General features: G+C 38.7%; 1 protein-coding gene across 1 annotated transcript in view; it reads right to left on the reverse strand.

Moving 5' to 3' along the window:
* The window catches only part of LOC308424874 (protein argonaute-3), a gene marked incomplete at both ends in the record, with an annotated part of 71,476 nt that overhangs the window by 20,188 nt on the left and 23,707 nt on the right, over positions 1-27,581 (reverse strand). The window contains 4 exons of the mRNA XM_080922062.1: positions 914-1,033; positions 2,158-2,305; positions 2,427-2,514; positions 7,269-7,403. Coding sequence (XP_080778188.1) covers positions 914-1,033; positions 2,158-2,305; positions 2,427-2,514; positions 7,269-7,403 — 491 coding nt within the window. The remainder of the gene's footprint in view (positions 1-913; positions 1,034-2,157; positions 2,306-2,426; positions 2,515-7,268; positions 7,404-27,581) is intronic.

Here is a 27,581-nt window from a genome sequence, read left to right on the forward strand (position 1 = left end):
AAAAGATGATTTTAAATAATTAATTTATTATTATTATTAAATAAGCACTTTCGAGAGAGAAATACCTATCTCGAGTGGGATAAGAACCTCCGATTGGGCCAGAGTGGTGGTGCACACCTTAATCCCAGAATTTGGAAGGTAGAGGCAGGTGGCTCTCTGAATTCAAGGACAGTCTGGTCTAGAGAGTGAGTTCCAGGACGGCCAGGGCTGTTATACAGAGAAACCCTGTCTTAAAAAATGAAAAACAAACCAACTAAAGAAAGAAGAGCCTCTGATTGGACAGTCATAGCTTAGTCAAGATGAAAAAAAAAAAAAAACCCTTCGACTATAAAGAATCTAGAAACACAATGTTAAACTTTGTTTCATGTAACGTTTGACAGTGAGTATGAAAAACAACCCTTTTTCTGACTATCTGCTTTATAACTTATTTAATTTTATTTTCGTATCTTCAGGTCTATTACATCATATATGTTTATTTAAAGAAGAATAGTAAGAACAGATAAAAGAGCCAGCATCAGTTATAGATTAAAAACTTTATATAACATAGTAATGCATAGAGTCAAACAGATAATACATGGTTCTTCAGTGCTGTATCTTACCCTTACTCTCTTTTATTTTTCAAGACTGGGTCTCTCTATGTATCCCTGGCTGTCCTAGAACTCACTCTGTAGACCAGGCTGGTCTTGAACTAAGAGATTCCCTTCCCTCTGCCTCCCAAATTAAAGGTATGAACCACTATACCTGGCTCCATGATCTCTCTCTCTCTCTCTCTCTTTATAAAATGGTGATGTAGCATCAGCTGGTAAGGATACTTAAAAAAAAAAAATTCACTTTACATCCTGATAGCTGCCCCCCATCCCTTGACTGACTCACCCTAATGCACTTTAAATCCATTTTAGAGTTTTGTACTAACCAATCTGCTAATTTCCTCTTGTCTATCTGGTGCAGATCTTGCTGTTGCCTTAATCATAGTAGAAGTCTGATTGTCTGTTAGTTTCTTGATACACCTCTGCCCAGCCACAATATTACAGACCTAGAAATAGAATTAATACAATGTATATATTTTTGTTAGAACTCACTTGCTTAATGTCAATCACATGTTAAATATAATTTTAAAGTCTACTTTATTAAATCACTTCTTTTTGCTATATGTTAAAGTAAAAACAGAGAACAAATTACATAGGATCACATAATTTTAGATAGGAAAAAGGTATACAGGATAAAGACTGAAAGAAACAGCAAAAATGCTAACCAATGGTAGAATTATGGGTGAACTGTTTTCCTACCATGCCGGCTAGTTTTAATTCAGTTTGACACAAGCTATTGTCATCTCAGGCGAGGAAACATTAATAAAAAATACCTCCCAATGCTTTAGGGCATTTCTTAATGAGTGATTGATGGGGAAGGGCCCAGCCCATTGTAATGGTGCTGTTCCTGTGCTGGTTGTCCTGAGTTCTATAGGAAAGCAGGCTGAGCAAGCCTTGGGGAGTAAGCCAGAAAGCATCACTCCTCCATGGCCTCTGCATCAGGTTCCTGGCCGGATTGAGTTCCTATCCTCACTTCCTTTGATCATGAACACTGAGGTGGAAGTGTAAGCAGAATAAACCCTTTCCTCCAAGATGTTCTGTGGTTATGGTGTTTTATCACAGAAATGGGCACTCTGACTAAGACACATACTACTTAATGAATTTTTAGAAAAAAAAGTAGAATTTAAAAATTGCTCCAATTCCACAATACATGTGAGACTCAGATAAATCATAGGTCATAAAAGCCCCTAAAAGAATAATAAACAAGGCCAGGGAGATGGCTCTGCGGGTAAAGAGCTTGCTCCATAAGGACCTGAGTTCAGATCCCTACCACTAATGTACAAAACCAGGCATGAGGTTTATGCCCGTAACCCCAGTGCTGGGGAACAGGGAGGGGAGAGGAAGGTGGAGAAACAGGTCCAGCTGAAGTTCAGGTTTAGTGAGAAACTTTGTCTCAAAATACAGATGGATAGCAATATTGAAAGACTCTTGATGTCATCCTTTGGCCTACCCAAACGTGTAGCCACGGCACACACACACACACACACACACACAAGAAAGCACATTCACATGTGCACACACATACAGAACAATAAACAGATGCTAGTCATAAGCAGTATTAAGGCATTACTTCTAGTGGCAGGTACGTGTGCTTCTGCTCCTGTCCCACTTGCAGACAGGGAAGGTGTGGGTACTTCAGCTGAAGTGTGTACTTCTCTCTGAAGTACTGAGCAACCGTTCTCTCCACAGTTTGGCCATTTTCTAGCTGTAAAGGAAAGCTGCAAAAAAGAAGAGCTGACATGAACAACTCTTATGCCACTCTGAGCTGGTCAACTCCCCAACCCTTTTTAGAGTACGCGGCCCCACGTCACCGCTGTGGTAAACAGCAGCTTTTCTTACGTTTGGTGGCTGGCAGGCCTTCTCGTTACATTACAAACACGGTATTTCCGTCTCATTGTTCCACAATGAGTCACTTCAACCTTCAGACCTGTTCCCAACAAGAAAAACGAAGGTCATAGAAATTCCATGAAAAATGTTCACTACTATAAAACCTCTATTCTGAGCAGGCACAAAGACTGTGACACAAGCAATGTGATATTAGTGACATTGCTAATAATCTTAATAATGACAGCGCTAATACCAGATATTTTTCTTATACCATCGAGCTCTTGTTAAGAAAGAAAATCCTATAATTCACTAAGTTCAAAGATCAAGGGGCAAAGTTCTCCACTAGGAAAAAAAAATGTATTTACAATAAACTCAGGAATTTGTAAACTCAGGAATGAGAGCATATGTATTTGAAAAACCCCTTATCACATAGTGAGTTTCAAAAAGTCCAAGAAGGAAGTTCTTCTAAGATTTATGAATCAGGCAGGAGAAAAAAATCTGGTCCTTTTGTCAGAACTAGAGTGACAATTTTATTAAGCATTTTTCTTAATTTATTAATTTTTTTCTCAAAAAATAGTGACTACTAGAATGGGAGATAAATAGTTCTTAATTAAAAAAATATTTTGTGTGTGCTCATGCACACATGACTGTAGAGGTTGAAAGACAATTTAAAGAAATTGGTTCTCTCCTTCCACCATGTGTGTTCTGGGAAGCAAACTCAGGTGGTCAAGCCTGGTGGAAAGTGGATTTGCTCATTGTACCATCTGGTCAACTTTCCGAATAACTTTTATTTTTGAGATAGGGTCTTTCTATGTAGCTCTGGCTGTACTGGAACTTGGTGTGTAGATCAGGTTGGTCTTAAACTCACAAAGACCTATCTGTCTTTGCTGGGTGCTGGGATTTAATGTGTGGGCCATCACTCAGGCTCCTTCAAATCATTCTTAAAGTAGGTGATCTCTACTTTTTTATGGAGTCATTGACCCCTTTGAGAATCTGATGAAAGCAATAAACTCTCAGAAAAATACATACATAATGTGTGTGTGTGTGTGTGTGTGTGTGTGTGTGTGTGTGTGAGATGTAGCAAGTAATTTTAACTGTTTCTAGATCACTGTAGTCCATTTATGAATTTTAGTGATTCAAGGAGTCTAGGTTATTCTAGAAAGTAAAGAAGTGGGTTTTGAATGCTCAGCTGCAGAAAACCCCTGTTTTGGAGGTACTCAGGACCATGTGCACACAGGCACCTACCTGTCCTGCCACTGAGCTCTGACCCCAGCCTCTTTACCTTGTTTCAAGACAGGGACTTGCTGAGTTGCTCAAAGTATCCTTGAATTCTTTTCCTTCCTTAGCTTTCTGGGATTACAGGGGTGTGCCTCCATGACTGGCATATCAAAAAACTAGGAAGGTTCCTTTGGGCTTGTTTGTTTGTTTTGTTTTTGAAGGTAGAGGATGATAACAGGGTCTCTCTATGTGATCCTGACTGGAACTTGTAAAAAATATAGACCAGGCTGCCTTTGAACTCACAGAGATCCCCCTGCATCTGCCTTTCTAGTGTTAGGATTAAAGGCTTGCACTACTATGCCCAGCAGGAATTTTCTTAAATACCAATGAGAAACAGATTTCCAGAGATGATGTTTTACACTTGTGCTAATAAGATAATCATTATGTTACTGAGTACAGGAAATGCAGCTAATGTGCCTGATAAACTAAAAGTTTAATTTTAATTAAATTCAACAGATACACAAGCTCCTGGATGCCATATTGGCCAAAGTAGTAAGTAACCCAGGAGTTAAGAAATAGACATATAATAGCTATTCGTCACAGAAAAATAGACCCCATTTCTAAAGTTTGGCCTTGGCTCCAAAGAGCAAGTCTAGAAGGGTACAAATGAAGTTTTACTTTCTGAACAGAAATTATGGTTATTATATAATTATACTTTATATTTTATATAATTATACTTTAAATAATTTTACTTTTTTATTTATGATTCCTATAGTGCTGTAATTCTCATCTGGATGTGATTTTGCCTGCCCTTCACCCTGGAACATTCCACAAGTGTGCGTGTGTGAGTGTACATGTGGTGTGTGTGTGTGTTTTGCTGTGAACAAATCCAGGACCTTGGCACACATTAGGCAAGTACTTTACTAAGTTATACTCCCAGTCCCCCAAAAGAGTTCTGTGACTGTTACAACTATGTGATATCATTGGCAGCTAGTGAGTAGAGGTTGGATACGTCCAAATAGTCTAGAACATACAGAATTGTACCTGCCAACTCAGCAAAGAATTACTCAGTGCACAGTGTCAAGGGAAACTCTACCACAGTATAATTTGTTTTCTTACCTAATTACTAACCATAGTACCAATCACAATGTTCAGTCATAGTAAATGATATTTTCTTCTGACACTAGTAAATGGTTTTTCTTTAAAAGTATTCTTAATAAAAATTAAACCACTGAGAAGTAATTTTTCATTCTAACTACATTTCTAAAATTAAATTTCAAATATTTATTATGTCATTATATTATAAAGGAGGCCAGAAGACGTAATGGAAGGCCTTATAAGAGGGGAACAGCAATACTATGAAGTAAGGGACATAAAAATATTATGTTTAGGGGAAAAACAAAATAAGTTTCTGTTGTTTGAAACATTTAACTATTTATTTTCAAATCTTCCAATAACTTAAAAAGAATAGTTTTTAAAAATATAAATAAGGTTCTACATGCTTATAAAGCAAATACTAACTAAAGGTAAATTAGTGCTTTTATATACATACATAAAGTTATCCTACTTCCCCCAATATTTCTGCTGTTTAAGTACCATTCATTATTGGTTGATTAAAAAAAATTGCAGACTTATTACTAATTAGCTGGAGATAAGTTTAACTAGATTATAACCAATACAATAAAGTTTATATTCATTAGGACATAATTTATAGCAGTATTTAGCAGCTACCATCAAATTCCTTATATAAATTAAAACTTACACCCAAATGCCACTGAACAGAAAACTCTATTTTCTGAGTTCCTGTGGGAGGATACATGGTGTACTTTAAAAAGTTCTCATTTAAAAAAGTCTTCTTGACTTTGAATGGAGGGAAAAAATACTAATTTATTAATTAGATATAACCTAGACTTTCTACCCCAAATGTAAGACCATAGATCATACCTAATAATTAGATCAAATCCGGGGGCTAGCAATAAGTCAAAATTATAAAGAATAATCCTCTGCCCAGGCCCCTCCCCAAACCCTCCATCCAACCGAAACGTTTGGCTTTAACAAATATTTAACCTATAAACTTGGCTTTACCTTCACTCTAACATCAACTTTATAATGCTTTCTAGTCAACTTTTCAGTCATTTCTTTGGGCCCCTGAGCAGCTGAAGTTAAGACCGAGTCCATTGCTCTCCGGGCAGCAGCTGAATCCTTGTTCTGTACATCTTGTATTTTCTGTGACAGAGCGGTGATATGAGTTGGTTGCATAGTTACCGCAAAATAATGTAGGTGACTGCATGATCATCAGAGGTGGTAACTAAGCAGCCACTCGGCTAGAAACCATGGCACTGAGATGACCACATATATAATGGTGGGTAATGCACTGGCCTGAGGATGCTAACTGCAGTTGGAACAGGTTATGAAAGGACAATGATATGGTTGCAAACAGTTGTCTTTAACGGTTTCTGATTTTGGCACTTAATAACTCGAGATAGATGGATGCTTATTGACAAAACAGGAAGGGCTTTCCTTGTCATGTTTTATTACAATGCCTATCTCTTTTTCATAGTTACTGAATGGCACAGATGAATGGTAACTGAACAAGCAGGATGTAGTCACCTACTCTAATTGGTTTGGGGGACTGAAAGATGTTCAGTGAACAAACTCGAATGCTTCGTTCAAACCACAAGCTGAAAATTATCTGCAACAAATAGGTAAAATCTTAAACAACAGCATTTAATATAAACAAAGACTGTTACGCCTTACTAGATAATATCTGGTCTTCCTTCATGTCTACTATATGCTACACTAAATACAGTGGAGCTATATCTTATGTGAGGATTAGATCCTAAAGTCATAAATAAGCAACGAACTGTATACAGCCAAATTAACTTTCTAAAATTTGTGAAATTGCTGATAAAGCACAGTTATATGCGAGTTTGAACACAAAGTTGTTCATGCACTTAAAATGTACAGAAGGAATAAATATGCTCAGAATATAATATCGGAACACGATTAAAGTCATTTTGATTTGAGGGACCACAGAGAATAGCTTTTGAATTTAATGAACATAAGACGCACTGCCACTGCAAAGACTAAGTAAGACAGGCGCCTTTGTGATGTACGTTAAATAGCTAAGTACAATCTGGAAGAACACGTGAAAATGGTGAACTCCCATTTCTAAAATTCCAAAGAAATAAGATTTTATTTTATTTAAGAAGTAAGATTTTTAAAAAATTGTAATTTTAGAAAAATAACAATTAGAATATGTTCAAAGAGCGAGTCAAATTCTAAAGTAGCAATATCTTTAAGATAAGATTCTTACTTTAAAAAGATAGTATTAGAGAAACATTTTCCCATGAGACAATTTCCTCTTTCTAGCTAGTATGGGACAGTATTCATTAAAACATAGATGGATTACTTAGCATACTCTTCATTCAACCACTACCTAAGAAGCTACAATAATGGATATAATGTAACATTTTTATAATCTATATTCAACTGGTCAAATTACACACTATGATTCTAATTATACAAATACTTCAATAGAAAATTGTGTTATCCATGCAGTTTTAAATGCTAATGAGTATTAAATTATAGAAATCATATCTGAAAGTGTAGTCTTCTAAATGTGAATTACTTCACCTTTTATCTCCTTAGTGAATTTTACTCGATGAGAATCTGTCAGGGGTCTGGGTTGCTCATCGATGTTGTGGATGTCAAGAACTTCACACATGAACTGAATTACAGGTTGTGCTTTGTAAAAGGCAGTGGCAGAAACTAAGAAAAACAAAACACAAATAGTATAAATTCAATATTTAAAACCCAAGAAACTTCACTTTAGATTTCCATAATTAACAGTGTATAGTTAAAATGATCCATTGTGTGTGCATATTTATATATAAATATACATATCTACACACACACACTCACATGCACACACACACACCTGTGTTTTTCAAAATGAAGCAATTTGATTTCTGAGGTATAAGAACAGAAAGGTCAAATACTATCGTTTTTATCATCGAACTCACCATGGGTAACTATCTTCACAATGAAGTGTTTTATGAAACAAGAACTTGTGAAGCCAAAGGATGCCCAAGTAGAGAAGAGAGCGGATTATTTCTTAAATACGGCTTCTCATGCTACCATACTGCAGTCTCTTCTAGAGACAGCTTTCTTTATCTTACAAGGGTTTGAGAAAACAGTGAGATTGAATACAAGCCAGGGGGTCAGACTAAGGGTATCTGCCCAGGGGACTGAGTCACAGGTGGTGGTTTACTAACTACCTGTTTACTAACCTGCATGATTATCTTTAAAATAGTTTTTTTATTTCTAGGTTTTGGAACTACAAAGTGGTAAGAAAACCACACATCTCTCTTTTTATTTTCTCCTCCTCCTCTTCTTCCTTCTCTTCCTCCTTTGAGACAGCCATTCATTATGTATTGCTGGCTGGTCTGGAGCTCAATATGTAGCCCAGGTTAGCCTCAAAGTTATAAAGACACATCTCCCTCTGCCTCCTTAGTAATGGGATTAAAGGTATATACTACCATGTTTAGCCTTATATTCTTTTTTTTTTTTTTTTAGGAATAAAAACGTATGGATGTATTTGTATCTATGGGGATGTTTGCATATGTGAGTGTGCAGTGACCTCAGAGGACAGAAGAGAGTTTGAATTCCCTAGAGCTGGGAATCAGGTGGTTCTAAGATGTCTGCCCAGTGTGGGTGCTGAAGACAGACTTCAGGCAGGAAGACTGCTCTTAAGTGTCTCTCTCCAGACACACATAAATTGTGGAAACATCTTTTGTGCATAAAATTCGAAATGCCAGCAAAGAGAGAGGTGGTGACTCACGCCATTAATCTCAGCACTTATGAGGCAGAGGCAGGCAGATCTCTATGGCCACATGGCCAGCCAGGGCCATATAGTGAGCCCGGTCTCAAACAGAACAAAACAAAACAAAAGAAAACACAACAAAGACCCAAAAGTGGAAACACGCCGGTACAGTATATATTGTCAACATATTCTTCATATTGCTTGATTAGTTCGGCACATGCTGGCCTTCCCTTTAAGCCTACAGTAGATTTCCTTCACTGGATACCACGGATGCACCTACTGTTTCACACGCCACAGTTGGAACTACTGTGCACATGTCCACAATGACTTCTTCTACTTCTTTCTAACGATTTTCTTCCTTTTCTCTTACTCTTCTAATCACTCACTGCTACCATCTTCTAGGCCACATGCAGTAAGACGGGCATTTGAGGTGAAAGCTAAACTCTGTGATACAAAGCTTTAAAAAGGACGGATTGAAATCCATGAACACAGTTTAATAAGGGTAACTCCCAATGAGGAGAGACCTCTGCAGCCCTTTGTGGACCTTTCCAACTTTTGTTGTTTCACTGTTTAAGACGGCATCTGGTATAGCCCAGGCTAGCCCCACTCACTATGTATGTAATACCTTGGGCTCCTCTGTTCATCTTATTTCCACTTCCCAAGTGCTTAGATTACAGGCTGCACCATCATGTCTGATGATGTGGTACTGTGGACTGGACTCAGGGCTCTCTGTTCCAGCAACCAGACCAACTGTGCCACTCCCAGCCGGTGTGCCCAGATGCCCGCTGACTCCTAATATGTCATAAGCCAACATATTTTATTCTTTCTTTCCCTTTCATAAATAAGCTTGAAAAAAAAGTTTAACATTTCAAAACTCTACTAAACAAGTAAATTATAAACATAATGATATCTATTAATTAAAGGTTCTGGGTTAATAGAAACCTTCCTTAGAGAGAAAAATGAGTAATAATTTTTATAGATAATGGCCCAGAAAAGGCACTTGATAGAACCTAGCAGTGTAGCAGGTCCTGTTCTTGCTGTACTAGGGCTGGAAGGGAGTTTCCTCATCAGCTAGCTTCATGGTGAATCCAACTTTGTTTAAGACAAGTTCCTATTTACACAGTAAAGCAAATTAAGAGAAACAAAAAGTAAAAAAGAAAAGGAAAAACAAATGATCATACTTTAGTACAACTATATGGAAAATAACTCTGTAGATGAATTACTAGAAATGCTGTTATACTTAAGCTTAAAAAATAAATTATGTTTTTATATACTAGCAGTCAACTCAAGATATAATTAAAAGGTATTCCTTAAATCAACAAATTAAATTTAAAATGTATTTACTTATGGTACGTGTGGGTGTACTGTGCACTGGGTGTGTGTATGTCATGGCATACATGTGACAGAGACAAGAGTTGATTTCTTCTGCCATGTGGGTTCTGGGGATAAACTCAGGTCAGTAGGTTTGGTAACAAGGGTATTTACTGAATGGATCTTCTTGATGACCCGCAACAAGAATTTTAAAGTAGTTGGAAGGAAGACTGGACGAAGGATATGTAAGAATTATAGAAGTAATAGGTATTTTAATACAGCAAGATTTCCAAGATGCTCTGAATAGCAGAGTAAAACACCCTGGCCACGTATGTTTTCTCAGATTTATCCGCCCATTCAAAACACCTCCCACCAACACCACTTAACAGCTGTCAAGTAGGATGCAACTGTACATGCATGGAAATTAAGAAACTAATACTACAGCTGGCACAAAAGAGCAATGAAACAAGAACAGTCATGACAATTTGGAATAAGATATAGAGCCGGAGAGATAGTTCAGTGGTTACAGTGGTTACAAGCCCTTGTTCCTCTAACAGGGCATCCAGGTTCAATTCCCAGCACCTGGAGGCTGGCTCACAACCATCTGAAACTTCAGATACCCTCTTTTGATTTCCACTAGCACCAGGCACACATATGGTACACATACATACATACATGCAGGAAATCCAGTCATACACATAAAATAAAGGAAGTAAATCTTAAAAGAATAATCAGATTTGTTACAATCCTATTCAAGCCAAAAGACTTTGTAGACAGGAAAATCAGAACAGGAAACCTCCATCTATATACAAACCCAAAATACTACCGAAAGAATTAAATATACAGAAGAAACAAACACTTAAGGAAAATACAGGGGATTTTTATAAACGTGGAGATGAAGAAGAATGTCCTAAACAAGAAATAAGAATTACAACATAAAACTGTAATTAAAAGGGCATCATAACCAAGCGGTACCCAGCTAAAGATCAGTAGAGACTGTGTGTAAAATGGACAAAATTAATATGCAGAACATATGATCTTCGTAAATCGTAGATAAAGCAGAAAGTGGCAAAGGCTTTAAGAAGACATCTCATATCTCAGAATCTAAATGGCAAACCACATGAAATTTCATTAATAATCTTATTTATAAAGATGTATTTAAAAACCATTTTGAAGAATCAAGGTGAGTCCAAAAGTTCGAGAATGTGTACTCATACAAATAAAATAAATAGATCTTTTAAAAACTCAATTAAAAATAAATCATTCTGTGAAACGAAGTAACAGTGGATCTGGGGAAGAGGGAAGGTGGGGCAAATGGGAGGAGCTAAGGGGAGGTTGTGGTTGGGATGTACTGTATAAGAGAAGAATAAATAAAAAGAAAATTATTTTGACACTGACAACAAAAAGAATGAAAAAGGAGTTGGAAATCAAATTGACTCACTGGGGCTTACTTCTTGCCCAGTCCTCATTAATTGTGACTTTTCTCAGTGTTACTAATATATTTATTTATTATGGTTCTTAGAACTGAGCCTATGACCTCATGCTTGCATGTCACACCACTGTCCTTCATCTCCAGTCCTCTGAGCTTCTAATTCTTCATCTGTTAAAAAAACAGAAAATAGACAAACTGTTTCTGGAGTAGGAGATGACTCTATAGTTTTAATAGTGTTTACAACTGTTCCAGAGGACCCGAGTTTGGTAGCCCAGAATTCATAGCCAAGCATAACTCCAGCACCAACAAATGGACACTTACAACCAACAATGGTGTATGTACACACAGTGTGTATACACAGACACAAACACATCCTCAGAAATAAAGATACCTATCAGAGCACTGGAAATTACCAATGCAACAAATCCACTTGTGCCTCAAACATGGGAGCAACTCAGAGGAAAAACTTTGTTTCTCGTTGATCTATTGCTTATAGGCAGGGTTAAGCTATCCATGTACAATAATTCTTTGTACAATAATTCTTTGAAAAGGCTGTATGAAGTCCCGTGAAAATGAAGTTAGGATTTTCACTGTGTCCAAACTGACACCGTACGAGGACACAGGACGGTGAGGGAATTGTTTGGTGGTTAGAGGACTGGCCTAGATCAAGTCCCTGGATTTGATCCCTAGTACTGCAAACATAATATACAAATATGTATTTATTAAAGAATGGTAAATAAATGAAATAAATTGACACAAAAGAAAATTAAAGATGTAAAAAGAGAGAATTAAGTATTTGCAACATTTGCAATAATTTGAACACGTAGCAAGAAAGACTAGATCAAAATTAATAGTTGAAAATAAGATAATATATGATGGATCCTGGCAAAAAAACTTTATTACAACTATAGCTTAATGCTGGGAAGATACTGATGGGAGGTGTCTTGAAAAGTTGCACACTATGACTCTTACTTGCCCCAACAGTGTCACTTGGGTGGAGAATGGCTCAGCAATTAGGAACACTGGCTGCTTTTCCAGAGAACCGTGTTTGATTCCCAGCACCCATACAGCAGCTCACAACCATCTGTAACTACAGTTCCAGGGAAACAACCCCTTCTGGCCTCTAGGAGCACCAAGTATACATACGGCACACATACATATAAATACAGAAAAAACACTCAGACACATGAAAAAAAAAACTAAAATATTCATCTTGCTAGTACCCAAGAAGGTTCTTTCTCAAAATCTTTCCCAAACCTAACAGTGCTCTAAGAAAACCAAAATTCTTACTTCTGTATTAGTGCCTTGTTTATGGATTTACAATATAAATACACATCACTAAATCTAAGTTAGATTTGCCAGTTCTTAAATTTTGTGTAACTATTTTTTCCCGAGATTTTAGCTGAAGCTTGTGTCCAACTCAACCATATCAGTTAATTATATTAGTAAGTTCTTTGTTTTTTCTAATATGTGATTTTTTTTGAGAAGTACACAACTATTCTAATTGTCTTGGTACTTTTCCTTCGATACTAAAATACTATCATTGGTCTCCTTCCTTCCTTCCTTTCTTTTCTGAGACACGGTCTTGCTATATAACTTAGGCTGGCCTGGATCTCGGTACATAGTCACATCAGTACGTGTAATTTTCCTACCTCCACCTTTGCTGGTTAGGGTTACAGAAATGGGTTACCATAGCTGGCATGGCTTTTTGTTTTTGTCTTAATCTTCTTTCCACCTTTTGAAATTAGATGTCATAGCACAAACTAGTCTCAAAATTACAGCTTTCATACTGATTACAGATGTATACTATTGTTCATGTTGGACATACAGTCTTTTACACACACACATACACACCCACCCTCTAGAACAGACTATCTGTAAAATTTCTAGGTCATGAGGGGTATACATTTTTTTCTTAAATACATTATAATAATTCTTTCACAGTTATTTCAGCTTCTGACCGATCACAGGCAATGTCTGAGTTTCAGTGGTGGGCCAGTGAGACAGTTTTGCAGGTAATCACTCGCTGCCAACCTTGACCACACATGTTCCATCCCAGGAACCTATTTGGTGGAAAGACTGACTTCCATAAGTTGTCTTCTGACTTCTAAAACATGACCCTAGCACACATTCTCACCTCACAATAAATAAATATAATTATGATGCCGCAGGGAAGGGGAATGTGAGGAGGAAAGGTAGAGGTGATGGGGGAATGGGTGATGAACTGGCTGGTTTTGTATCAACTTGACACAAGCTGGAGTCATCACAGAGAGAAGAGCCTCAGTTGAGAAAATGCCTCCATGAGGTCCAGTTGTAAGGCATTTTCTCAGCTAGTGATCAAGGGGGGAGGGCCCAGTCCATTGTGGGTTGTGCCATCCCTGGGTGGTAGACCTAGATTCTATAAGAAAGCAGGCTGAGCAAGCCAGGGGAAGCAAGCCAGTAAGTAACATCCCTCCATGGCCTCTGCATCAGCTCCTGCTTCCTGACCTGCTTGAGTTCCAGTCCTGACTTTCTTTGGTGATAAATGGAAGTATAAGCTGAATAAGCCCTTTCCTCTCCAACTTGCTTCTTGGTCATGATGTTTTGTGCAGGAATAGAAACCCTAACTAACACAAGGTGGTTCCAGCATAGTGGGGTATTCCTATGACAACCTGACCATGTTTTGGGAAGGACTGTGGAAGAACTTTGGAACTTTAGAAGAGCCATTGGAATATTAAGAGCTCTGTGGGATGTTCTGTAGGAGCTCAGAAGATAATGTGGAGAACAGTGCAGAAGATGGAGGCCTGGCTTGTGAAACTTCAGAGGGAAGATTAAAGACTCCTATCAGGGCTGTTGCTGTTTTGATAATGAAAATTCTGTGGTTTTGGTTAGCTGGGGCTGAAGAATCAGCTGTGATTAACAAGATACCAGAACTACTAAAGCAAAACCTTTGCATTACTGGGACTATTGATGCTGGTCAGCTGGAGCCAAGAAATTAGTGGTGATTAGAAGAGACCAGCAGGTGCTGGAGAGACGGCTCAGCAGTTAAGAACACTGTTCTTCCAGAGGTCCTGTGTTCAATTCCCAGCAACCACCTGGTGGCTCACAACCATTTGTAATGGGATCTGATGCCCTTTTCTGGTGGTGTCTGAAGACAGCTACAGTGTACTTATAATAAATAAATAAATAAATCTCAAAAAAAAAAAAAAAAAAAAAAAAGAAAGAAAGAAAAGAAAAGAAAAAGAGAGACCAGCATTATTGAGGCGAAATCTTCTGGGATGTGTTTTCTGAGAGCACAAAGAGGCTGTGTTCCAGAGATAGCCAAGGTTGTACTTTGTGCTGTGGCTGGACTTGGTAATGTGTAAGACTCACCCAGGTGGTACTGTTTTGAAGAATGATGGGGTCATAAAGAGAAGCTGAGGCTTGGCACTGTGAGAGGCCATGGAAGGCCATTGGTGAAAATGCAGCCTCAGTTGCAACTAATGCCCCAGGATTGAAGGGGTCATGCAGAGGAGTTGAGGCTTGGGGCCATGAAGAAAAGCCTGTGAGAAGCTATTGGGGAAACCTAGTTGCAGCGGAAGACAGCAGGGTTTTGGAGATGCAGTGCCATGGGGTGACCGCCGAGAGAAGCAGCAGTGGCAGTGGAGAACAGGCAGCTGGAGCCTAGAAGACAAGGTGTGTGCTACAGAGGGCAGAGCTGGAGAGGTGACCCAAGCCCTTGAAGAGCCCAGAAGATTGGGAGTGGATCCCAGACATTGGACAGTTAAGAGTTTGATTTTGCTTTTGATTGTGTCTGTGCCCTGATATTTTTCCCTCTTAAAGGAACCACAGTTAAGAGACTTTTAATTGAAAAAAAGACTTTGAATTTTAAAAGAGATTGGATATTTTAAAGGGATTGAAATTTTAATATGTAAGATTTTGTAAAGACTGACTCTTAAGGTTATTTAGATCTTGGGAATGAATAAGGCACATGTTGGAGTCATCACAGAGAAAGGAGCCTCAGTTGAGGAGATGCCTCCATGAGATTCGCCTGTAAAGCATTTTCTCAACTAGTGATCAATGGGGGAGGGCCCAGCCCATTGTGGGTTGTGCCATTCCTGGGCTGGTAGACCTGGGTTCTATAAGAAAGCAGGCTAAGCCAGCCAGGGGAAGCAAGCCAGTAAGTAACATCCCTCCATGGCCTCTGAAGCAGACCCTGCTTCCTGACCTCTCTGGCTCTCCAGCAATAAGATTACAAATGCTGGGCAGTGGTGGCACACACCTCTATTCCTATAACTTGAGAGGCAGAGGCAGAATTCCTGAGTTAGAGGCCAGCCTAGTCTACAAAGTGAGTTTGACAGTAGCTAGGGTTACATAGAGAAACCCTGTATTGAAAAACCAACCAACCAAACCAACCAACCAACCAACCAACCAGTCAACCAACCAAATAAAAAGACAACCAGACACAATGGGATTCCAGGTACATGCCACCACACCTGGCTTTTTAAATCTTGGATGCTGGGGATGGAAACTCAGGTCTTCATTCTTGTGTGGACGGCTCTTTTTTTTTTTTTTCTTTCCATATTTGTATTATTTATTAAATTACATTTTCTTTGGGATGTGGAAGTTGAATTTTATTTTTATGGCATTTTATTTTCTTTTACTCATTAGCCTAATCTCATTTATATAATTTAAAATCAACAACATGTGTCTAGAAAACAATTTAGTGTCCTAAAAGAGTGAAGGTACAACTTTTATTAAGTTGTACAAAGTGTGAAAGAGTGTACTCTACAAATTTTCCCCATTCTATAAAAACTTGGATAAAATGTATCGTGTATAGTAGTTTGTGAAATTAATTCACATAATCTGATTGGGTATTTTCTTTTATTTATTGGCTATTTTCTGTATTTACATTCCAAATGTTATCCTATTTCTCCCCACTCTCATCCTCCTCCTCCTTTCCTTGCTTTCATGAAGGTGCTCCCTCCCAACCACCTTCTCCCACCTCAGCGCCTTGGCATTCCCTTACACTGGGAAAAGGAGCCTTCACTGGACCATGTGGATGGTTCTTTATTGTGTCTTCTCCTGTCTCTAGGATTTTCCTGTATTGACTACATTTTGTATTTTGTTCAGACTTAGGACTCCTTCTTTTTGCTAAAATAACTTCACATTTTGCCTTTCTTATTTAGGATTATAGTTCACACAGAAATAAATTTTATGAGATGTGAGATGGATCCAATTATTTTTTTTCAAAATAGTTACAACTGTTTAAATATAACTTATTCTTTTACTTTGTTTCCATTAACTTGAAATGCCACCTAAGACATTTACAATATCCCATCAATACACAGATGCTCTGCTTCCAGGTCCTCTCGACATGTTGATCTGCCTGCCCTACCTGCGCAGCACTGTGCTAGAAATGTTACAGTTTCATAATAGGACAATTCCTTTTTCTTTAAAACTATTGGTTTCTCACGGTCATTATCTTTCTACACGAACACGGCTTTATCACTCTGGGTGTGATGGTGGAACCCTTTAATCCCAGCACTTGGAAGGCAGAGGCCAATCTGGTCTATGTAGAGAGTCTGGGACAGTTTGGGTTACATAATGAAAGCCTGTTTCAAAAAAGACAAATCCAAACGGACTTATAAAGTATCATAACATATCCCATTTGGATTTTATTTAGTATTGTACTTACAAGTTGATTTTTGGGTTAAATGACATCTTAGGATTTCTAAATAAATATAACATGATTTAAGTCTTTTTTGTTTTTGGAGCATTGCTTTATGTCTTTCAGTAAAATATTGTATTTTACTGACTTCAGAAAAATCTATTCTTGGGTATCTGCTTTTTAATCTAAATTACCTGTCTTTTTCCTATTGTTTATTCAGTGTGGATATCACTTTGTTCTGTAAATATTTCTGGGTTTTCAAGCTCATTTCCTTCTCCACACTCACAGATGTGTTCACTGCTTGCTTTGTGGGAGTTATGCTAGGTACTGAGAGTTCACTGGAGAGTGACAGTGCTCTGTATGTCCATTTTATAGGGGACACAGAACAACAAACTGTCCTATCTCAGGTTAGTGCATGCTATTGTAGGGGAAGCGCACTGTGCTATGGGAATATGGAAGACAGATAACTAACTCAGACTGGGGGCTGGCTGGATTGGGAGAGAAACACGGCTTCTTAAGGAAGCAACAAATAGAATGAATCCTGTAAGAAGTTAGAAAACACACAGTGACTAAAAATCCTAGTCACTGATATTCTTTCTTCTTGATTTCCTGCAAATGGTCTTATTTAGTTGAAATCATCTAATGTTTGAATATACTGTTGGCTTCAACTTTGACCTGTTTTTTACTTTTTTTTTTCTTTTTGTTCCCATACTGCTTTTAACAATCAGTCTTGGTTCATTTGTTTTCTTACTTCCTTAAATACTGTAATTCCTCCTGGTATTAGTCCTTACCTTTCTGTTTTTATGTGCAATATTACTCTTAGAGACTTAAATTCCAGGCTGGCCTGGAATTCATTATGTAGTCCAGCTGGCCTGGAGTTCGTCCTTCCTGCCTCGGTCTCACAAGTGCTAGGACTACAGACAAGCAACACCACACTAGTATTTGTTTGTTTTAAAAGACAAGGTCTCATTATTTGGCTCAGTTGATCTCAAAGTCTCTGTAGGTTGGGGTGACCTTAAACCCCAGATCCTGTTCACTCTTGAGCCCTGGGATTACAAGTGTGGGTCACTATGCTTGATTTAGCATTCTGACTTTCAGCACCCTCTACGACAGATTAATAGACAAAAATTTTAAAAGTACAAATTTTTTAAAAAACCACTACAGAATTTTAGAACAATAGCAATGACAGAAAAAAAAATCACTAAACACCAAAAACAGGAAAAAAAGGCTACTTTAGAATATACCAGTCAATGTAACTAAAAATTTTTTAATGATTAAATAATCATAGAAAAATTTAAGCCAACTATTGATTGGTGCTAAAAAAAAAAAAAAAAAAAAAAAAAAAAAGATAAGAGTCTTACTCTGTAACCCAAGCTGTCTGCAAACTCACTATGTGGCCCAGACTGGTCTCACACTTAAAAGAACCATCTCTGCCTCAGCCTCTTCAGTACTGGGCTTACAGGTTAAGTCTACCATATTCAGTTTATATTTTTATTTTAAGGGTCAACTTGGCTGGGCTAACAACCATTGATTGTTACTTATTCATCCAAGCACTAATGTAAGTGTTGCTGGTAAGTTATAATCAGGTGACTGAGCATAAGGGACATTATCTAGGATAATTTGGACGAGCCCGATGCAATTGGTTGAAAGGCCTAAAAATCAAGGTTGAGACTTCCCCAAGGGAGAAGGAAAGAAGAAATTTCATCTATGTACAAGAGCTTAGAAGTCTAAGACTTCTGTCCTTGTCACCTTCTCTAAGGTTTCAGGTTAGCTTTACTACAGTTGTACAGACAAATCTCTCTGTATCTCTGACCAGTTCTGCTTCTGTGGATGAACTCTTGATATATCTGATACACCAGGCTTATAGTTTATTTGCAAGTATACTTTCTTTAAAAACTTGGTATTTCTCATCTGTATATTTCTAATCAGTTCTATGTGTTGGTCACTATACCCAAAGATTTTGCTTTTCTGGACATGGTTCTTAAGTCTGTTTTCTTTTCCAGCTCAATACTTGGAATATGTCCTTTCTCTCTCTCCATCCCACATTAGACCATCACCATCTCTTACCTGAACTAGTGAATGAAAAGCCCCTTAACTGGCTTCTCAGATTAGCCTTTTTCCTCTATCTAGTCTCCAAACTGCTGCCAGAGGTCTCTTTCTGGAAAACAAACATGATCACATCACTACCTTTTTTAGAAACCTGTGACATCTTCCTACTGACAGGGTTAAGTTTCCTTTTCAGTTCATTAACTCCTGCTTTTATTTATTTCCTTCTAGTCTCTTAGCATTTAATTTTCTAACATTTTTTAGATAAATACTTGGGTTACTGATGCTTCTGTTCTAGCAGGTCATTAAAGCTTTAATTTTTTTCTAAGCATTGCTTAAATCAATCATACCTGTATAAATATAAATATATATATAATTAACTATCATTTTGTTCAAAATTCAAATTTCCCTTGTGATTTCTTTGACCAATGGGTTATTTAGAAATCCTTTATTAATCTTGGAAGCTAAACTTTTAAGTTTTGGTAGAAACATAACAATTTACTCCCAATTTCTTCATCTTTTTTCAAGATACTGTACAGATCAACAGAGAGAGTATTAAGAAAAGTAATAAGATTAAGTGATCAAAACCCCCAGAAAATGCCACACTGTAAGTAAAAAAGGCCCTGATTATTCGGGACTAGCAACATCTATACAGACAATCCTATCTGAACAGTGCAGAAGGACAGGTATAAGGAAATCTATGGGGAAACGGTACTTTTCACTTCGAGAAAGGAAGTGTCCTGTCTTAAAAGGCATGTCTGGAACTGAAATGGAACGGGGGACTCTCAGATAGAAAAAGAGAAAGGATGTATAAAATCATGTCCTCAGGGTCTATGAAGAGTAGTTTAAAAATCGATAGTCCCAGAAGGAAAGACTACTTTTCTAAAGGTGAACCGGTTATGATTGCTTTGTAATCTCTTAATTTGAAATCATTTCAACTGGGTAGGAAAGGTATAAACCAATGGCAACCCAGAGGAACTCACAGCTGGAGCGCAGCGCTCACGGCACAGAAAGCCCCACGAGAGCAGGGGCTTTCACAGTAGAGACAGGAACGAGTCCCTCCACTCTTTTGGATGGAGTCTTCAAGCAGAGAAAGCTGGACATTTATCTCCCTACTAAGGTACAACTAATGTTCCTCCTACCATCTTCTAACAGTGGTTTCAGAGAGTACATCTCATTCAAATATAAGCTACAGAAAGAGAGTAATTATCCATACAGAGCGAGTATCTAAAAACTGTAAAGCTAGACCTAGAGGCACATCTTATAATCCCAGCACTTGACACCTGGAAGGCTGAGGCAGAAGGATAGAGAGTTGGGAAACAACTTGAGCCACACTATGCAGTGAGACTTTGCTTTCAAATAAAAAAATACCAAGAAGCGAAGTCATGCATTATACCCGACAAATGAACGAGGCATATGACAAAGTTGGTGAAAATTATTTTAAAACATCAAAGTCCTTAGGGGTAAAACTATATTAAATTTATTTTTTCTTTCTTCCTGTCATTGAATTTTTGTTATTTTTCTGTGAGCCAGGATTTCACCACGTAGCCTTGGCTGGCCTGGAACGCAGTCTGGAGGTCTGCCTGTCCTGCCTCCTCAGTGCCAGGACTAAAGGCATGCGCTACCATGACCCACTAGAAAGATCTCAATGAAATCGTGGGAAGATCTAAGAACTCAAGGAGGAGGGCTGGTGAGATGGCACAGCAGGTAAAGGTGCTTGCCACTGTGCCCGGTGACCTGAGTTCTATCTCCAGGACCCACACATTCTCTGACCATCACATGTGCCAGAGCATGGACTTACACTGACACAGTAAAACAATCACAACACCTCCCTCAAAACAAAAAGATCTTAAGGCAGATCTGACCTGTCAATATAATAAGCACACACCACAGAAGGGGCAGTAAGAAGTACAATGGGTGAGCATTAAAATTATTCTTCCTTAAGTTTCTTGAGGCGAGGGCTTACAGGGTAGCACGAGATGGTTAGAACGCATTCTGTACCTCGGCTGCTCTGGAGTTCTCAGCAATCCTCCCGCTCAGCCTTCCGAGTGCTGGGACTAAAGGCATGCGATTATGGCAATTTTGTACGTGGCCGAGCAGTCCTTTAGGGAGGAAGCCATCTATAAGATGCATGAACTCAGATCTCACTCAGACAAATCCTTGGGGAAGAAACAACTTGAGGTTGAACTGGAATCAACAAGTGACAAGCCAAACTCCAGTGAAGGAGCTGGCCAGACGCTCTAGCGGGTTCAGTGGCAGCCATAAGATGCAGACAAATGTGAACATGGGTGACAGACGGGACACCATTACATGCTCTAAGGGTGAGAGACCATCACATACGAATAAGCAAGAGAAAATAGAAAAAGCAGAATAAACTAAACGGTTGTAGCACATATTTAGTAATAGGTATGATTCAAAGTTAAGAAATTTAGGCAAAATTGGGGCTGGTAAAATGGGTCAGCAGTAGTGCTCATCAGAGCACAACTTTGACCCTAGCCCTTGGGAGACAGAGGAAGGGAGATTTTTGTGAGTTCAAGGCAAACTTGGTTTACATAGCAAGTTCCAAGCCAGCCAGGGGTAAAAATCCATTCCCTATCTCAAAAACAAACAAACCACAGAGTCAAAAAGCAGAAGAAAGAAGGAGGAAGCCTTTCTAGTATTGCAGCTACCACTGTAAGACCGAATAAACCAGGGCTGTGCACTTCGGCCTGTAACTGTAGCACCTGAAGATCAGACATAAGAGTTACATAAAACCCTGTCTCAAAAATAAACAAAAATCCCAGACAACCCACAGAATACACACCCTTTAAAAATTGAAAAGGCAATGGGGGGGTGGGGGTGGGAATGACACAAATTGATAAATCAAGAACTTCCTATTTGTCTGGCTTAGTCCATCTATTAAACAGAGCAAAACAAAATGTCATCAAAGCAAGCACTACTGACCTACAGAGCAAAACCATTCTATAATACATCAGGATGTTTCTATGGGCTGGAGAGATGGCTCAGCAGCTAGGAAAACTAACTGCTCTTGCAGAGGAGCCTGGCTCAATTTCCAGCACCCACGTGGTGGCTAATGAAAGTCTCGTACCGCGGGATCTGATGCCCTCTTCTTGCCTCTGCGAACCAGCCATGCCCATTATGCATAGACATCCATGGAGGTAAAACTTTCAAACTCATTTTTTTGTAACTGCTTGCTTGAATTGTGATCCTTTAATAAAAGAATGTCAAACTTGCCCAAAAAATATAAAAAGAAAGCCACATGAGTCAGTAGCCATAGCATTTAGAAAGCAGAAATTATTGGATATAAAAAGATAAACACAGTGGGGTTGTGATGGTGGCACACCTTTAGTCCTAGAGCTCTGGAGGCAGAGTCAGGCAGATCTCTATGAGTTTAAGGCCAGTCTGGTCTACAGACTGAGTTATAGGACAGACATGGAAAAAAAAAAAACCTGTCTTGAAAAACCAAAAACCAACCAACCAAACAAACACCCACCAAACCAAATCTGAGGACTGAGTCGTAAACCTTCAAAACAACAAAAAAGTTGTACATTCTCTGATCAACAACTTATTGAAACTAGAAATTTATAACAAAAGAAAAAAAAAAAAAACCAGAACTTAATGTAAAATTTAAGAAGACTCTTGAAGGAATACATAAGAACATTAATTTAAAAACTTTTAAAGTCTCTTTAACAATCTGGATTGGAGGGGAAGGTATGGGAATCTATGGGGGAGACCCTAGCGGAGATTCCTACTAGTAGGGGACATAGACTGAAGTGGCCCCCCTCTGTTAGTCAGGTATGACTTCCAGTGGACAAAGGGGGACGTCAGCTCATCCACAAAACCTTCAACCCAAAATTTGTCCTGCCTATAAGATACACAGGGATAAAGATGGAACAGTCAACCAATGACTGCCCCAACTTAAGACCCATCCCTTGCGAGAGAGCCAACCCCTGACACTATTAAGGATACTTTTGTTATGCTTGCAGACAGGAGCCTAGCATAACTGTCTCCGGAGACTTCTTCCAGGAGCGGAGGGAAACGGATGAGAGATGCACAGCCAAACATTGGATGGAGCTTGGGGGGTCTTGTGGAAGAGTCAGGGATGGAGAGCTAGAGGGATCAAGAAAACCTACAGAGTCGGCCCACCTGGGCCCAGCAGGGCTGACAGAGACCGAATCACCAACCAAAGAGCATGTGGGAGCTAGACCTAGGCTCCATACACTTTTGTAGCCGATGGGCAGTTTGGTCTTCATGCGGGTCTTCTAACAATTGGATCGGGAACTATCTCTGACTCTCCTGTCTGCCACAGAACACTCTTTCCCTACCTGGACTGCCTGGTTGGGCCTCAACAAGAGAGGATGTGCCTAGTCCTGCTGTGAGTAGATGTCCCAGGGTGGGGTGGTACCTAAGGGGGGGAGGCTTTCCCCTTCTCTGAGGAGAAGAGGAAGGGATATCTGGGGAGGAATTTTTAAGGGTCGGTCTGGGAGGAGAGAAAGGAGGGAGGCTGTGATTGGGTAAAGTAAATAAAAATAAATAAATAATTGTGGAAAAAATGTGGATTAGAGGTATAATACAAATGAAGGTTGCAGTTCCTGGAAAACTATGTAATGAAAACGCACCTCAGAGGCTGTGCAGTAAAGTTCAGTGATCAGAAGAAAATTCATAGTTTTTGAATATTTTTATTAATGAGGAAAAAAAAAGAAGTTCCTAAGTGGTTTTAAAAGGTAGGGAAACAACTTTAATTTAGCTAACCAGAGAAGGAAAACCTTATAAGGTGAAAGAAAAAAATGATAGGAAGCAAAGCTAGAAGAACTAGAATAAATAAACAAATATTAGCTCTTCTGCTGGGGAATAAAAGATCGGGGGCTGGGAAAGATGGCTCAGTGATTAAGGACACTGGGTGCTCTTGCAGCAGTTTCAGGTTTGAATCCCAGCCCCCACATGGAGGCTCATAAGCATCTGTCACTCCAGTCCAGGGGACCCGACACCATCTTCTGATCTCCAAGGGCAACACGCATACAAGCAGACCATAAACATACATGCAGGTGAAAATAAGTTTAAAAAAAATCAGCTCACTAAACTACCAGCCACTAATAAAATAGGAAAAAAGGGGAAAAAATGCACAAATACAAAAGTAAAACCTAGGGGAAACCACATACAGAGAAAAGGTTTGAGACAGTAAAAACCGTTTTATAAAATTCTACACATTCAATAAAACATGGGTAAAATAAAAATTTTATTAGTAAATAAATGTGACTTGTCAAAGTAATTAGAGACAGCCTGGATGCTGATTTTTTAATTCATTCATTAAGTTAAAAAGTGATCTATTTATTTTTATTTTATGTGCATTGGGGTGCTGCCTGCACCGGTGTCTGTGTGAGTGTGCCGGATCTCCTGGACCTGACAGTTGTATGTTGCATGACAGTTGTATGTGGGTGGCAGGCATTGAACCAGCGTCCTCTGGAAGAGGAAGCAGTGCTCTTAGCTGGTAAGCCACCTCTCCAGCCCACAACACTGATTTTCATATGGTAGATAGAGGAAGTTTTAAAGGAACCGCCCACCAACCAAAAGGAAACAAAACAAACCAGCTCACAGTTTTTCAGTGACTCCTACTCCAGAAAGAGCTGATGGGTTTTTTTTTCTTACAACTTTATTTAAAAAAAAAAAAAAAACAACAACAGAGATACATGTACAGATTATTAAAAGCATTTTAGCGTAAATATATAAGAATATATTTTTGTCAGTACTTGATTGTTTTTAAAGGTTTGATAGTATGCATTGAAATCTTACTAGTTACAATGATCATAAAGTACATATAAAACGAAATGTAACATGTAAATAGACAAAGTTTTCTTGGTGTGTAAAGATTAAACATAATGATTTTGAAATGCCAAAAATTGCCACAAGGCTATCTTTTCAGCTCTTGAGTTATTAATGATTTAAGGTCTAGGTGTACCCCACTCTGAGAGGGTGCTATACACTTATTTTTTTTTCTAAGAAGGACTGAGGCTTCCACTTTTTGGTCTCTCTCTCTCTCTCTCTCTCTCTCTCTCTCTCTCTCTCTCTCTCTCTTAGCTTCATATGGTCTGTAAGTTGTTTCTTGGGTATTCAGAGCTTTCTAAGGCTAGTATCCAATTATCAGTGACTGCATATTGTGTCTGTTCTTTTGTGACTGGGTTATTTCACTCAGGATGATATCCTCTAGATACATCCATTTTCCTAGGAATTTCATAAAGTCATTGTTTCTAATAGCTGAGTAGTACTCCATTGTGTAAATATACCACAATTTCTGTATCCATTCATCTACTGAAGGACATCTGAGTTCTTTCCAGCTTCTGGCTATTATAAATAAGACTGCTATGAACATAGCGGAGCATGTGTCCTTATTGTATGTTGGAGCATCTTTGGGGTATATGCCCAGAAGTGGAATAACTGGGAGAGCTGATGGTTTTATTACTGCTTTAAAATTGTTGCAAACTTTAGAAAATGGAAAATATTCAAAAACTGTAAATGAAATATGATGTTGGTATCAAAAATTGAAAAAGGCTTTTATAGAAAGAGAAGCCACGTGAATCTTCCCTGGACATTTCAATTCAAAAAGGATTCAAACAGAATCCAGTTTCATTAAAAGAAGCTAGTTTTTTTTTTTTTTTTAAGAGCTGTTGTCATCAGTTGCTCTATAAACACTAAAGAGGCATACAGCAAAATTTAAAACATATTGTGTGTGTGTATGTGTGTGTGTGTGTGTGTGTGTGTGGCTACACGTGTCTGAAGAGACTCTGGATTCCCTGGAGATGAAGGGCCAGGTGCTTGTGAGGCTGACCAGTCTGCTGGCAATGGACCAGTCGTCCTCTGAAGAGCACACATGTTCTTATGAAGGAGCCCTCTCTCCGCCCCTTTCCATACAGTTTGGATTAAAGTCTTTATGGAAATAGGACAATGCTCCTTAACAGGAACAGAACAAGTGCTCCAAACAACAATAAAAACATGCTTATGTGCATACTATTTATTAGAGAAACACTGGAAACACTTGTCCTAAAATGAAGGAAAAGTAGAGGATAATCACTGCTCTTTGCTACTACTGTATCTAAATTAGTCAATACAATCTAACAGGTTTAAATAAAGGTAAATCCATTACTCTGTGGAGGCCACATGACTGTAACGTAGATAAGTCAAGAAAATCACTTTAAAAATTACTCAAAGTATGGAATTCAATTCATAAAGCAGATTTAAAAATCACATATGTTAGTTAAAAGCCTTAAGAACCAGTTATATTAGATATTAAATAGGGGCTGGAGAGATGGCTCAGTGATTAAGAGCACTGACTGCTCTTCCAGAGGTCCTGAGTTCAATTCCCAGCAACCACATGGTGGCTCACAACCATCTGTAATGGGATCCAATGCCCTCTTCTGGTGTGCATGTAGACAGTGACAGTGAATTTACATAAAATAAATAAATAAATCTTTAAAAAATATATATTAAATAAGCACCATTAAATGTCAAACCCATTCAATACCAACAGATTGCAGGAGATGCCCTGGAATACCAAAAGAGTGAGCTGTATATAAGGAAAGCTTGAAAACTTTTCTGTATAAGTATATATAAATACAAGTATATCGTATGTTTGTGGGTTGAAGGCTAGACTAAACACCTTCTAGAAGCCAATTTGTTCTAACTTAAGTGTTAAAATAATGAGATCTTAGTAAAAATACCCTGTCTTCTTACATGCTGGATTAGGCACAGTACTTCTAAAGACTGTATCATAAAACATTCAGTAAGAACGGTCTTGAAAGCATGGGTACCATTATCATGGATGTCACAAGGTAGGCCAACAAGCAAACTTCTGTGTCTGAAAACAACAAAACCAAAACAACCACCCCCTATTCCAAAGATCAAAAGACAAGCAAAAGTTTAATTATAAACTGTCATCAGTAAAGCTTCTTTCTGCATTTGGCAGCAGCTAATGCAAGACTCCTAACTTGTCTAGGTGCTGAGACTCAGTGGCAGAGTACTCAGCACTGAAAGGGACCTCCATATCAACTCAGAATACCACAAGAGAGGGTAGAGAAAACTGCAGGAGCTGGGGGTGGGGGAGAGAGTAGTGTGAAATGCAGACGTGTGGATATAGCATGGCCATGCACTTTGTACTGGCTGGTTTTCTGTGAACTTGACACAAGCTGGAGTTATCACAGAGAAGGAGCCTCCGTTGAGGAGATGCCTCCATGAGATCCAGCTGTAAGACATTTTCTCAATTAGTGATCAAGGGGGAGGGCCCAGCCCATTGTGGGCGTTGCCATCCCTGGGCTGGTAGACCTGGGTTCTATAAGAAAGCAAGCTGAGCAAGCCACAGGAAGCAAGCCAGTAAGTGACATCCCTCCATGGCCTCTGCATCAGCTCCTGCTTCCTGACCTGCTTGAGTTCCAGTCCTGACTTCCTTTGGTGATGAACAGTGATATGGAAGTGTGAGCTGAATAAACCCTTTCCTTCCCAACTTGCTTCTTGGTCATGATCTTTTGTGCAGAAATAGAAACCCTGACTAAGACACACTTACAGCAACTGTGGTTACTTATACAAGACGGAGTCAGTCACAGAGCTATGGAGGCCTACCGCTAGTTGAGGAATGACAGGCAGTTGAAGGCTGCTGGAAGAGGAAGAGTAGTTTTCACTGGGGCACATGTGGCTCCAGTTGGAGGGTCCCTTACCCTT

Source organism: Micromys minutus (assembly GCF_963924665.1).
Source record: "Micromys minutus genome assembly, chromosome: 9".
Lineage (NCBI taxonomy): Eukaryota > Metazoa > Chordata > Mammalia > Rodentia > Muridae > Micromys > Micromys minutus.